The sequence below is a fragment of the Babylonia areolata genome, chromosome 3 (assembly GCF_041734735.1).
Source record: "Babylonia areolata isolate BAREFJ2019XMU chromosome 3, ASM4173473v1, whole genome shotgun sequence".
Taxonomy (NCBI): domain Eukaryota; kingdom Metazoa; phylum Mollusca; class Gastropoda; order Neogastropoda; family Buccinidae; genus Babylonia; species Babylonia areolata.
The window spans coordinates 61,288,762-61,303,811 of NC_134878.1; the positions used below are offsets into that span (position 1 = coordinate 61,288,762).

Genomic DNA, 15,050 nt, shown 5'->3' on the forward strand with positions numbered 1-15,050 from the left:
GGATTTGTTTGCCATCACCACAACCACAACACAATAAATCAAACTCAACAACAAGGTAGAGTCAGAGAGGTAAGGGAGTGAAGGGGGGGGGGGGAGAGGGGTGGGGGGTCGGTGGGGGTGAGGTGAGGGTGAGGGTGGGGGGGGGGGCGCTGAGCCAGGAAGTGCGAGGGCGGGCAAGGGCAAGGGCAACAGAAGAAACTTGGGAGAAGACCATTTTCCCAGGAATAGCTCACAGCAGAGAGACGGATAAGATCCTCGATTTCAATGCGACGTGACTGCTGTCATATCAAAGAACCCACCCACGAAAACAGACCCCTCACCCCCCCCCCCCCCCCCCCACCCCGCCCCCCCGCACCCCCCACACTTCCCCCAACAACAGCATAAACAACAACAACAGCAACTGACAACAAACAACATTATAACGAACAAGAAGGATGTGCAGTGAAAAAAATCATCCGTTTTCTTTAGCTACGAGAGAGAGAGAGAGAGAGAGAGAGAGAGAGAGAGAGAGAGACAGAGAGAGAGAGAGAGAGAGAGAGAGAGAGAGAGAGAGAGGCAGACAGACAGAGCGATAGACAGAGAGATAACTTTCCCCCTTCTACAGAAAACAAAAGTTTGTCTTTCAGTTACATCAGAATGGTTTTGAAAGCTCAGGTTGATCGGATTTTGCGCAGGATTATATATTACAAATCAGGCAACCAGTCGACATTCAAGCTTTCATGTCATTTTACACGATACATTGAATGACTGTGGTTTTCGCATATACTGTTTATGCGCTTTACACCACAAATTAATTTTTCCTTAACAGCATTTACCGCGAATCTGCGGTCTGATTAAATTTTCGGGGAAACACAGGAGAGAAATTAGATTCCTGTGTCGGCGGCGTCGGAACAGAGCGATGTTGACCCCCCAAAAAAGTGCTTGCTGACTGTACTTCCAAAAACCGACAAAATAAGAATGGGGGACTGTACTCTTAGACACACACAGACACAGACAGACAGACAGACAGACAGACACACACACACACACACACACACACACACACACACACACACACACACACACACACACACACACACACACACACACACACACACACACACACACACATGAGAAACTGCTACTCTTAACGATTCTTCTTTCTTCCAGAACTCAGCACAACACACCGTGTGACTGCATTACCCCGAGACAAGTGCACCGTGTAACCTGAGCGTGATGGATATCACGGAAAGGAAAGAAGGGAGGACCCTGCTCAGGGACAGTCCAGTCCTACTCTCTAGGCCTTCTTCAGTGAAGAAGTTCGGGTCCTGTGACGTGATGGAGATCGTTACGTCTGCGAACTTCTTTGGACTGTCAGGCGAAGGACGGTCGTGGTGTCATCCGCTTTCGTGCTCGGACAAGCAAGCCCCTTTGTATTAGCAGTGGGAACTTATCCCCCCACTAACATCCCCCCCCACCCCACCCCACCCCACCCCGCCCCCCACCCCACCACCCACCCCGGGATATGGACAACCTCGCACTGAAGGATGTGACAGACTAACTGGCTGTCATGAATTAATAGATGAGAAGGAAAGGTAAATTCTGTGCTTATAATTATTAAATCGATGAAAGACGCAACATCAACAAGTTGCACGTAGAGCATGAAGGAAAGAGAGAAGGTGAGCTTGAACAACATAAACATCAAAGTGAATTTACAAACAAATAAACAAACAAACAAACAAGAACCCCAGACTGACCGACGTTCAAATAATCAGACAGACACACAGTCACAGTAGGAACAATCACACAAAAATACAGACAATAGAGAGACATCCACCCTAATGCCAAACGGACGGACAGATGGACAAACAGACAGACGGACAGGTGGACAGACACACACACACACACACACAAGTCAGACAGACAGACAGACAGTCATGCGAACAATCACACAAACATACAGACAATCGACAGGCATCCCTTGACATCCAACGGACGGAAAAGATGGACAAATAGACTGACAGACGGACAGACAGAAAAAAATCAAACAGACAGACACGCAGTCGTTACGAACAATCACACAAACATACAGACAGCAGACAGACATCCCCCTAACATCAAACGGACGGACAGACGGACAAATAGACAGGCAGACGGGCAGAAATAGTCAGAAACAAAAATATCAGAAACAGTCGTACGAACAATCACACAAACATACAGGCAATAGACAGACACACATCCCCCTGACATCAAACGGACGTACAAATGGACAAACAGACAGATGGACAGACAGACGGGCGGAGAGACACCAAAAAAATCAGACAGACCACAACACACACACACACACACACACACACACACACACACACACACACACACACACACACACAACACACACACTAAACAAAAGCAAACCAAACAAAACAAAACAAAACAAAACAAAACACCAACCCCCCCCCCCCCCACCCCCAACCCCCACCGACCTGGATGAAGTGGGCGATCTTGCACATGGCGTCCCCGAGGAACCAGGTCTCCGTGACGGTCTGCAGCACGGTGGGCGGCGAGGAGAAGGTGAGCACGATGAAGTCAGCCACAGCCAGGTTGACGATGAACAGGTTGGTGACGCTCTGCATGTGGCGGCTGCGGAGCACGACGAAGCAGACCAGGAAGTTGCCCAGCACCCCGACCGTGAAGATGACCAGGTGCAGGCCGATGAAGAGCCACTCCATGGGCGTGGGGAAGATGTAGTCGTGCACGCAGGTGCGCAGCTGCTCGATGGTGCAGGCGTTCGCCCGGCAGAAGTCCTGGCAGTTCTTGGTGGTGTTGTCCAAGTACGTGCTGACGTTCTCCCAGCCTACGACTCCTTCTCCTCCTCCTCCTCCACCTCCTTCTCCATCTCCTGCTCCGCCCCACCCTCCCATCGCCGTGTCCTCGAAGGAAGCGGAAGGGTGGGTGTAAGGGGCATGCGTAGTGGAAGCCATGTTTGTTGGCTTGTCTCTCGTGGACAGACTGACTGACTGACGGTAGACAAGATCTCGGCCAATGAATTCCTAGTTGATGTTTCTTTCTATTTCAGGCAAATCAGTCTGGGACGAAGCCAACTTTTTCCTCCCCACTTTTCACAAGAAATCAGTTTGACAATCTGTGTCAGGATGTGACGTAACAGTTGGTTGACAGTTGACAGCGTTCCCTCCCTTTGCTTCAGACACTATGCAGATCACTTTTTTTTGGGGGGAAAGACAATCACAACTTTCTGTCGGAAAGACTCTGTTGCTGCGTTATCAACCTATCAGTGATGTGGCAGACACAAACGAGAAGCGGATCAAAAGCGTACACACCCAATCACACGTGTCATGAATATTCAAAAGAAATTGGGTGGGTTTTTTTTCGTTTTTGGTTTCCATGATTCATCCGTCATTCACTTCCTGAACTGGTCTGGGACAAGGAAGCGTCGTCACTGCTGCCAGAAGCTTGAGTGAAACCCCCTTCCTTCGCCTGTTGCGTTAACTGTCAAAAGGGGGATAATCTCATAACATTCCGTGTCATATAATCCGACGGTGCTCTCATCAAAATGTTTATTCAATTCCGAACATATCAGTTCCTCAGCTGCGATGACTTGTTCACGATGATTGTAACCACCACCACTAACGGCTCCAAGAAGTTCACAAGATGAAAAAATGTCATTCCAGAGCTCAGACACCAACCTCCTAGTTCCAGTCCTTCAGCTGACAAGACTGCTGACCTGTTGGAACCAGAATGACGAATCACACACCCACCACGACGCGTCACAATTACAACAGCCTCCCCAAGCCACGCAACACATATAACAATGGTTTTACCACCGTCTGCTTCACTAGCAAACAAAACGGAATAGTCTGATAAAATTCTCTGACAGAGATCGACGTGTTTTTAAACACACAAGGATTTCTCGTTAGCACCAAATGGAAATGTTTTTTTTTGTTTTTCAAGCACTGGAATAACAAATCCTTCTCCTTTGGTCCAAATCAATTATGAAGACTGTAGTTCATCAGTCATGGACAGTCTTGAATTTTTGCCAGTGTTGAAACATTTGGCTTTTTTTTTTTTCTAGTGTTAACGACTCTCCTCTTTCAATCGTTTAAATGATAATAATATTTACTCAGATAGCAGTCTATATTCGTTCACTCGCTTTAAAAAGCGTTGTTGACTGCCCACCAAGTGACCCACGCTCTGACAGTCAATGGCTCTGTAAATCAATGGTCACAGACTGAGAACAGTCGCCCGGCGAATGACCCACAGTCTGGGTAGAGCAACGCTATCAGAGGACCCACAGTGTGGTTACAATCACAGTCTGGCCACAGTAACATTGCCAATGACCCACAGTATAGGTGTAGTAGTCATAGTATGGGTACAGTAACACTACCAATGCCCCACAGTATGGGTACAGTCACACTATGGGTACAGTAACACTACCAATGACCCACAGTATGGGTACAGTCATGCTATGGGTACAGCAACACTACCAATGACCCACAGTATGGGTACAGTCACACTATGGGTACAGCAACACTACCAATGACCCACAGTATGGGCACAGTCACACTATGGGTACAGCAACACTACCAATGACCCACAGTAACGCTCCCAGTATGGGTACAGTAGTCAACTGTCTAGGTACCGCAAGAACGCCGCAATCAAGTGACCCGCACCCCCGGAGAAAAGACTCACACTACCTCGAGCACAGAAGCATCACCACTCAAGCCAGCAACGGCCCACTCAGCAGTCCAGCGGCAGCAGCACCACTACCACCACAGGCTCCTCTACAGGCCAAGCCACCAGAGAAAGAAGCAAGACTGCGAAGTCAGCGACTCGGCGGGAGAGGTCCACAAAGTTGCCCCCGGAAATACAACCGCTCCCTTCAGGACCCCTCCTCCTGCTACTGCTCCCTCCACGCCACGTGTGTGTGTAGGTGTGGGTGTGTGCGTGTGTGTGTGTGTGTGTGGGTGCGGGTGGGTGGGAACGATGCCAGCCAAAGACAGCAGCAGCAGCAGCAGTTTACCACTGGTTGCAGGCTGAGTGGAGGTTGAGTGTGTGAGCGGAAGAAGGGCAGAGCTGGGTAGAGGTGTTCGTCAAGTCAAGTCACTCCCTCCCTCCAGCCTCCTCTCTCTCTCTCTCTCTCTCTTCCTCTATCCCCCTCTGTCACGATGACTGGGAATGACGGACCACATCGCCTGTGCTGACTGGCAGCAGACACCTCCCCTCCCCTCCCTCCCTCCCCACCCCCTCACCACTCTACTCACTTCTCACGGCAGTTTGGCACACCTCCCAGGCAATGCGCAGACCCACAGAGAGACCGTCAGGGAAAACTATCACAATCTCGTTGTTGGCTACACCTGAAATCCAAAAAGAAAAAAAAGTGTTACTCTAGTTTAAAAAAAAACAAAAACAACACACCCAAAACAACGACCAAAAACAAAAGAAAAACAAACAAGTTTTCGCTCACAAAAAAAAAAAAAAAAAAAAAAAATCCTCTGCATACATAAAAAAAACAGGACAATTGACTATTCTTGTATGCATGTTTGTGATAGTTCCTTCAGTTTCAGTTTCTCAAAAAGGTGTCACTGCGTTCGGAGAAATCCATATCGCTAAACCACATCTGCCTGACAGCAGCCTAGCCCAAGTCGGTCCTCGAGTGCACGTATACGTACATATATATATATATATTATACAGAGAAAGAGAGAGAGAGAGAGAGAGAGAGAGAGAGAGAGAGAGAGAGAGATCTATACATATATTTGTGTACCTATCAGAGTGGATTTCTTCTACAGAATTTTGCCAGAGAATCACACTTTTGTTGCCATGGGTTCTTTTTCAATGCGCCAAGTTCGTGCTGCACACGGTACGTCGGTTGACCGTCTTATCCGAATGACTAGATGCTCAGAATGATTTTCAAAACTTGGGAGAAAGCTGCGATACATGGACTAGAAATGAGTGTGTGGAGGAGGGGGGTAGAGGAGGTGTAGGGTAATGTGTGTGTGTGTGTGTGTGTGTGTGTGTGTGTTGGAGCTCATGTACGTTTATATGTATTTGACTGTGCTTTCATATCTGTGAAACTGCATGTTCGGTGCATATCTGTTATGCATGTGTGGGTGTATGTGTGAATGTGTGTCTTCATGTTTTACATTTATTTGCTTATTTATCATCATTGTTGTCTTATTTATTTATTATTATTTTTTTGTATTATTATCATTACTACTACCTTTTTTATATCATAATTATTTATTTATTTATTTATTTATGTAAGCTTATCTATTATTTATTCACCTTTTTTTAAATTTTTTTTTCTCAAGGCCTGACTAAGCGCGTTGGGTTACGCTGCTGGTCAGGCATCTGCTTGGCAGATGTGGTGTAGCGTATATGGATTTGTCCGAACGCAGTGACGCCTCCTTGAGCTACTGAAACTGAAACTGAAACGGAGACAGGGCGAGAGCGGGAATGGAACCCAGACCCTCACGGACACTGTACCGGCAGATGTGCGTCTGAACCGTTCTGCCACTTTCCCCCTTAACTCACTCAGTACGGCCAGTCCTCTCTTCTCCTCTACACAGATCCCTCGGATGTCCAGTGGGTGTCTGAATGACCCAACCTTTAGCTTCCGTTGTCAGAATTGTGGTATTCTTTGTCAACATTCACCTCTTCAGTGTAAGAGCCTTCCGCTTGTAATATTTTGATGGTGGTAATTGGGGTGAAACGCTGTTAACGTCGTCTCTTTCCCCGTTCGTATGGAGAGAGTTAATTCACAAAGTCGTTGCTGTAGCTGAGACGGAGAGAGTTAAGGTGGTGAGAGTTACTTGCTCAAGGACAAAATTTGGGCTTCAGGAATAAAGCTGATAATGGCACATAAAATGTCTGAAAATGACACGTAACAACGTTTTTTTTTATGTTCATCGCAAAGCCGACTACACGGGACCATCTCAGGACTCCCCAACGAAAAAAAAAAAAAAAAAAATCTACCGTATTAGTACAGAATACTGGCGTTAGCACTGGCTTTCCATTCTGCGGTGTTATTTTCCTCTGTGGCCCTCTTGTGATTTTTGTGTGTGTGGCCTTGAAGAATTTGTTGTTGTTGTTGTTGTTTTTGGTCCGATTCTTTTTTTCCTTTTTTTGTGATATGGAGATGATCAGTTAAGCAGTAGTTATGACAGCACAGCCCTGTTTTATTTGTCTTCAGGAGCTTAATGATTAAGACAATGTCATGAACAGTGTTGTTTTTCGTGGTGGTTGTTTTGTTTTTTTCCCCTTCTCCGTTCACTTATCCATCAGTAAGACATTCAATCTGGTGGTTAAAAAGAAAAAATGTAAAATATGTCAAACCACGCACTTTGTAACTGTGATTACTGTGTTTTGTTGTTGTTGTTGTTGTTGTTTTGTTTTTTTTGTTTTTTTTGGGGTGTGTGTGTGTTGTTGTTTTTTGCTTGATCTTAAAAGCTTCTGATATACTTTTTGCCATCAAATTTATCACCTCGTAATTTTCTGATGTTAACATACTGAGTGTGTGTGTGAAAGGATGAGAGAGAGAGAGAGAGAGAGAGAGAGAGAGAGAGAGAGAGAGAGAGAGAGAGAGAGAGAGAGATTTATTTTTTCAGGATACTGAGATAAACATAATGACAAGAGTGTTTTTTTCCACCCAGCCCTGGGGTACCAAAAAAAAAAAAAAAGAAAAAAGGAAAAAGAAAAAGAGAGATAAAAAAAAAAAAAAAAGAGGAACGCACAAGAATAAATAAAGAAAGAAAATTCATATCAGAAGAGAGGAAAAGAGAGAGAAAGGGAGAGAGAAGGGGGGGGGGGGGCGAGAGAAGAGAAAGTAAAGAAGACCAGATGTAATGAGAGAGAGAAAGAGAGGTAGAAAGAGAGACAGACGGACAGACAGACAGACAGATAAATCGACAGAGGGGAGAGTGGGCGGGGCGGTGGGTGGGGGTGGGGGTGTCAAAAGTTACATCACAAAGTTAAATTTCAACACATACCAAACAAGAGAGGCAAGGCCTTCAAGACTCACTTGTGACACACGCTAGATCCAGTAAAGGAATCATATGAGGGTGGGGGGATAAAAAAAAAAAATCGTTAAAACTGGTCTTGTATTGATAAGCTTGGTATGATAAAAAACAACAACAACAACAAAAAACAAGCAAAAAAACAACAAACGAACAAACAAACATCAGGCCGGCTACGGGGATCAAACCAAGCATGATCTCTTCAGAAACAAGTATAGTCTCATCCCCAACACCACGCCATATCTGACGTCACTGGTCGACCAAATCTAATATCTAATGCTGTGGCTCTTTTTAGCGCAATAAAATATAATTGTATTTGAGGTAATAACACCATTCAAATCATGTTTTCTTGACATATCTCGATTATTCAAGAAATTATTTTAATTCGGCCGTAAAGGAGACGTTGACATTGCCTCAGGCACACTGCAACATGTATAGATCTGCACAAACCAGTTTGACAACAGGCTGACCGAAACTGAAAGAAAAACCCCCTCGATCCATTTTTCTTTAATGCTCATTCCAGTTAATTAAGTATCCACTTTAGAATATTTATATGCAGTAAACACGTTGGTGTCACCCATACAGTGACACACATAGTCAAGCACACAACACGCAAAGGAGCGGACCTGTCACAACGAAACTTACGAAAAAGTCCAAAGGTTCCGGAACTCCTTTTTGTGGGAAGATATTTAAGTTTGTGTAATCAGGGTTTTTTTGTTTTTATTTTGTTTGTTTGTTTTTGTTGTTGTTGTTGTTTTTTGATAATGATGACAATTTAAGAATTCATTTTATGGCTCTCATGTGTAGACTCAGTAGAGAGAGAGAGAGAGAGAGAGAGAGAGAGAGAGAGAGAGAGAAGACTAGACAAGACAAGACAAGGCAAATAGTTTACTAAAGCAAACCATCTGACCCTGAAGGGACCACTGAGGTGGGGACGACAATTAAACATATGAAAACAAAGTTAATTCACATTTCTTAACATGGGTTTTTAAACTCCATTCACGCAAATACCCTGCTTATGCAAATGAGACGGATGGAGAGAGAGTGTGTGTGAGAGAGAGAAAGAGACAGAGGCAGAGAGACAGAGAGAGGCGCAGAGAGAGGGAGGGAAGGAGACATGGAGGGAAGGAGACAGAGAATGGGAGAAAGAGAAAGGGTGAGAAGAGAGAGAGAGAGAGAGAGAGAGAGAGAGAGAGAGAGAGAGAGAGAGAGAAACAGACATAGACAGAGACAGGGAAGAAGAGAGAGAGCGAACAAGACACTGAGAGAGAGAGAGACAGGCTGACAGAGAGACAGAGACAGAAAGAAAGAAGAAACAAATGAGCAACAAAATAGTTTTTTTTAATTCGGGGGAATAGAAAAAAGAATCTGTTGTCAAAAAGCTTGTGAACCCCTTCCCTCACCAAGAAGGAAGATCAGAAAGACTAGGATCTGTGCCGAAAGACACAAAGAAACCGTCACCAAAACGATATTCTACTTATGTTATTTACCTTGTTTTTTATTGTCAGGTCAGAGGTTCTCCTCTGATAAAGGTAACCATGTACCACCTGCCGCTTATGGGCAGTAAACACAAGAAAACCCGATGTGGAAAATGATGGGCTCCGCCAGATTTGACTTGCCCAGAACACGCCGCATCATGAAAGAAATGGTTACAGTTACTGTATCGGATCGGTCGCATACTGGGAGACTAGCAATGCCCGCGACGGAATCCAAAAGTGGGGAAACCACAAGTTACCCTTTGATGGAACCTCATCATATTCGCCACCTGGAACTTTACAACACTCACGCAGGTTGGAAAACTGAAAGAACTGACCCATGAGATAGATACATCTGACACATCCTCGGTCTCTGTTAGATAGGGGGGGGGGGGGGGACCGGAGACAGAAGAAGGGTATGTCCTGTACTATTAGAGTGGAGGACAAACATGTACATGGGGGGGGGGGGGGGTGGGGGGACAGGAGACAGAAGAAGGGTATGTGCTGTACTATTAGAGTGGAGGACAAACGTGTACATGGAGTGGGGTTTTGGGGGTCAACAAGAACTTGAAGAATGCAATACGGGGATGCTACCCACTCTCCAACAGTACCATGGCCATTATCCATTCACGAGCGAAAGCATTCAGCATCACGGACGTGTGAACACAAGCCTCCATATCAGATTGTGCTGATGACCAGATTGAGGAATTTTACACCCAGCTTCAAACGGTCATCAACGCGGCTGACATAAAAGGCATCTCATCGTTAAAGGGAAAATGGAACGCCAGGGTCGGTATCGACTGGAGGGATTTCCGTGCCCATTACTGTAATGGGAATATCAATAACAGAGGATTCCGCCAGCCAGAATCCCTCTACTGTTCTTGCCAACACTCTTGGTAGGCACAAAGCATCCCGATGGTGGACATGTCACTCCCGGTGGATATCACAGCCAGATGGGTTGGGTTATATTCCTGTCAACAACCGGAACGGAACAAGTCTGCCATCAATAGGACTGAAACAAAAACGTTTTCAAGAGTTGGTTTTGGCAGTGACCACGACCTTGTCTTGGTGAACTTTGAAGAACGGTTCAGGAATTACAATAGCCGTCTCTAATTCAATCTTGACAAACTGGAAGACCCAAGCAGTCATATAAAAAAGAATTAGCTCCACCATTTCTGCTTGAAGTGATGACAGAAACAGCAACAGGTCCCAGGATAAGCCGATGGAATCCAAGCCATGGATTACTAGCAATATCTTGGAGATGTATGACACCGGAAGAGAAGAGTGTAGTGTAGAGATGGAGGGATGAATCTTCTTGTCTTATTGTCTTAACCCTCTGTCTTATTGTCATAAAGTTTCAGACGGCTGTATGACATCCACGACTTTACTTCAGAGACTATCCTTTAGAGACTGAAGACGGTAGCTATAGTTTGAAGGAGAATCAGAATAGTTGACTGTAATCTGCAAAATTTTCTTTGGAGACAGAGTGTTGGTAAATATGGTGTGTCAAAGGAGTTGTGTACATTGTGAGAAGTACCAGGCCCAGCACAGACTCCTGAGATACGCAAAAATCCAAACGTGTTTCAGCAGGTTTGTTACCATCTACAAGAACTGTTTGTTAAGATAAGGGCAAAACCAGTCAAGGGCAGTATTACTAATTCCGAATTATTTTTTTTGCGTTCAAATAGTGAACGAATTCCCTGATCAACTGTCAAAAGGCAGCAGAAAGGTTCAACAGAAGAAGAACGGATTTTTTTTTTTTTTTTTTTTTTTTTTTGCTGCCCCGTCATCTGCACCGTTTCAGTGGCATTACTCCCACGCCGCTCATTTAGATTCCCCCCATACACGGCCACACCCGGGTTTGCCCGTCGTAGTTCCAGCGTCGGCAGTCCACAGGGAACCATCGAGGAGGCCACACACCAGAGGAGACCCTGCACTGCTGCTAAGTCACTTCGGTGGTGTTCAGTGGTGCCTGTTCTGTTTTAACGTACTTAGGACACCACCTACTAAGCGCCCTACTAACGACAATAATGGCTTAGTCGCGGAGCCAGACTGAGTGAGCGTCCCTCCCAGAGCGGAGACCGCCACCACGTCCCTCAAACAACAGCCCGGAAATTTTTGTCTTGATCAACAGCGGTCATTTAAAATACGGAGGAGAACATTTTCCGTGCTGTGTCCTCCACGATAGGCTGACTGACGAGGACTGAGACGATTGTAACGGGTCAGGTGGGAGAAGCTGAAGGAAGAGGACCAGTCGTTTGAGAAGCTTACACAGGAATGGTAGATTTGACATGGACCTGTAATTCTTATGGTCGTTTGGACTCATGTTGCGGCGTTCCAGAAGCTTACACAGGAATGGTAGATTTGACACGGACCTGTAATTCTTATGGGCGTTTGGACTCATGTTGCGGCGTTCCAGAAGCTTACACAGGAATGGTAGATTTGACATGGACCTGTAATTCTTATGGTCGTTTGGGTTCATGTTGCGGCGTTCCAGAAGCTTACACAGGAATGGTAGATTTGACATGGACCTGTAATTCTTATGGTCGTTTGGACTCATGTTGCGGCGTTCCAGAAGCTTACACAGGAATGGTAGATTTGACATGGACCTGTAATTCTTATGGTCGTTTGGACTCATGTTGCGGCGTTCCAGAAGCTTACACAGGAATGGTAGATTTGACATGGACCTGTAATTCTTATGGTCGTTTGGACTCATGTTGCGGCGTTCCAGAAGCTTACACAGGGATGGTAGATTTGACATGGACCTGTAATTCTTATGGTCGTTTGGGCTCATGTTGCGGCGTTCCAGAAGCTTACACAGGAATGGTAGATTTGACATGGACCTGTATTTCTTATGGTCGTTTGGACTCATGTTGCGGCGTTCGAGAAGCTTAGACGGGAATGGTAGATTTTATATTGGCCTTAAATTTTCTACATGTCGTTTGGATCCATGTTGGTGTCTCTTTTTATAACAACAATCCTTTAGTGTGTTTTGTAAAGCCCTTAGAGCTTAGCCTCTCACCGAGCATAGGCGCTATATTAATATCCTTATCATCATTTTGAACTCAGTTTTGAAAAAAAAAAATCCGGAAGTATTACACTTGTTAATGATGTCAGTGACTATTAATAGAAGAAATTCATGTGTAGAAAAAGAAGTTAGTTTTTTTTTTCCTTCGCTAAGGAATCAAACCCAGTTCACAGCCGCAAGTCCCACATGTGCCACACCAGCAGAACTGTGTCAAGGATGTTTTCCATGCAAGGAACCAGAAGAGGCGACGACAATCCGATCCCCTCACAGACATCCCCCCCCCCCCCCCCCCTAGAGAACAGGCAGATGAAAGCAGAATCCATGGGAATCTCACGAGGTGCCATACGAGAAAGGATGTGCAAATCGCGAACCTCATCCCTGCTCCCCCCCCCCCCCCCCCCCCCCCCCCCACTAACCCCCCCCCTCCAACCGCCATACAACATCCTCACCACCATCCAGTCACCCTTTCCCTCCCACCCCGCTCCTATCCTCCTCCCTGCGAGGTGATTAAGTAAGGAGATAAATCAGAAATGATAACCCGGACTGAGAGAGCACGCAACATTAACTGTCCCGGGCGTGGCGATTTACTCGCTCCTTGTCCCCTACCCCCCCCTGCCCCTCCAATTCCCCCACCCCCCCAACTCCAAAAGTTCCAGCCAATGTTTCATGTCCTGGGTTACCCCCCCCCCCCCCTTCTCCCCTCCACCCCCCCCCCATTCCTCCACCTTCATGACTGCGGGGGAGAGGACAGTACTTGCTTAGTGGCGGCAAACTTGGCTTGGGGGGGGGGGGGGGAGGGTGATTGGGGGGGGGGGGTGACTGGGGGTTGGGGGGGGAGGTGACAGGGGACTGGGGGGTGGTGGGGGGGGGGGGGAAGGGGGTGACGAGGGGTGGAGGTGAGGGAAAGAATCAGTCAGGACAGAAACACGATCTGCTGGACAAGTGTAGACAGCTGCCGCCAGGCCATCGATGAAGGAATTTGTCGTGGTCCTCTCCATTCTATCCACGGGGGTTTTTGGTGGGCGGGTGGGTGGTTGGTCGGTGTGTGTGTGTGTGTGTGTGTGTGTGTGTGTGTGTGTGTGTGTGTGTGTGTGTGTGTGTGTGTGTGTGTGTGTGCGCGCGCGCGGACAGGATTTCAAAAAATCGGTCACCATATTACTGGTGGGGGTGGGTGGGTGACTCGGGCCTAAAGGACATGAAAATGGGGCAAACGTCAAGGCACGAACTGATGTGTGGAAATCATCTTAAAGGAGCTGATGGGCGAAAAAAGCAAAACAAAACAAAAAACAAGTGTACTGTCATGAGCTGCTGTTGCCTGGTTTGCCGTTGGTCGTCGCTGGCCACTTCGTGTGTCACCGGTCAGGTTTATTACATGCTGGGACATGGGAATACCAACACTCTGTGTGTGTGTGTGTGTGTGTGTGTGTGTGTGTGTGTGTGCGTGCGCGGGCGTGTGTGTGTGTTTTACCCAGACATATCAGACAACCTCTTAGCTGCTGCTGAGTATGCTTGTCAATGAAGGGCTGTCACCTCACTGTTCTGTTCAGGATGTCAGTGAAGGGCTGTCACCTCACTGATACAAGACAGAGCCTTCTGTTCTGTTCAGGATGTCAGTGAAGGGCTGTCACCTCACTGATACAAGGCAGAGCCTTCTGTTCTGTTCAGGATGTCAGTGAAGGGCTGTCACCTCACTGATACAAGACACAGCCTTCTGTTCAGGATGTCAGTGAAGGGCTGTTATCTCACTGATACAAGACAGCCTTCTGTTCTGTTCAGGATGTCAGTGAAGGGCTGTCATCTCACTGATACAAGACAGAGCCTTCTGTTCAGGATGTCAGTGAAGGGCTGTCACCTCAATGATAGGACAAAGCCTTCTGTTCAGGATGTCAATGAAGGGCTGTCACCTCAATGATATGACAAAGCCTTCTGTTCAGGATGTCAATGAAGGGCTGTCACCTCACTGATGTAAGACAGCCTTCTGTTCAGGATGTCAGTGAAGGGCTGTCACCTCACTGATGTAAGACAGCCTTCTGTTCAGGATGTCAGTGAAGGGCTGTCACCTCACTGATGTAAGACAGAGCCTTCTGGTCAGGATGTCAGTCACCATTCCGTATTTCGATTTCTTCCTCTTCCGCCTGGCGTGGCATCACTTTTGCTCAGTAAAATCAACTATACCACTCAAAAGTTCACACCAAAAAGAAAACGTGGTCCATGAACCTCAAGTCCATGCATATTAAACCCATCCCATTTTCACCTAGGTTCAGAAGACAAATGGTTAAAGGGTTGACAAACGGCATAGAACAACGGTTGGACCAGAGCATGGACATGGCCAGAACTTTCCACACATTTTTATACAACGTACTGCCATGTAATATCTTTATGCCAGTTTTTTTCCTCTTTTTTTTCTTTTTTTCTTTTTTTGAGGGGGCGGAGGGGGGGGGGGGGGGGGCAGTTAACGCATGCTTTCCCCGTGCCATGCCACACACTGGAGAGCTCGGTTTATCGTGTGGTCCAAACGATAGACCTAATGGTTAAAG

General features: G+C 46.5%; 1 protein-coding gene across 1 annotated transcript in view; it reads right to left on the minus strand.

Annotated features, from left to right (window-relative positions):
- The window catches only part of LOC143280223 (orexin receptor type 2-like), a 171,535-nt gene extending 168,575 nt beyond the window's left edge, over positions 1-2,960 (minus strand). The window contains exon 1 of the mRNA XM_076584856.1: positions 2,463-2,960. Coding sequence (XP_076440971.1) covers positions 2,463-2,960 — 498 coding nt within the window. The remainder of the gene's footprint in view (positions 1-2,462) is intronic.
- Between the last annotated feature and the right edge of the window lie 12,090 nt (positions 2,961-15,050).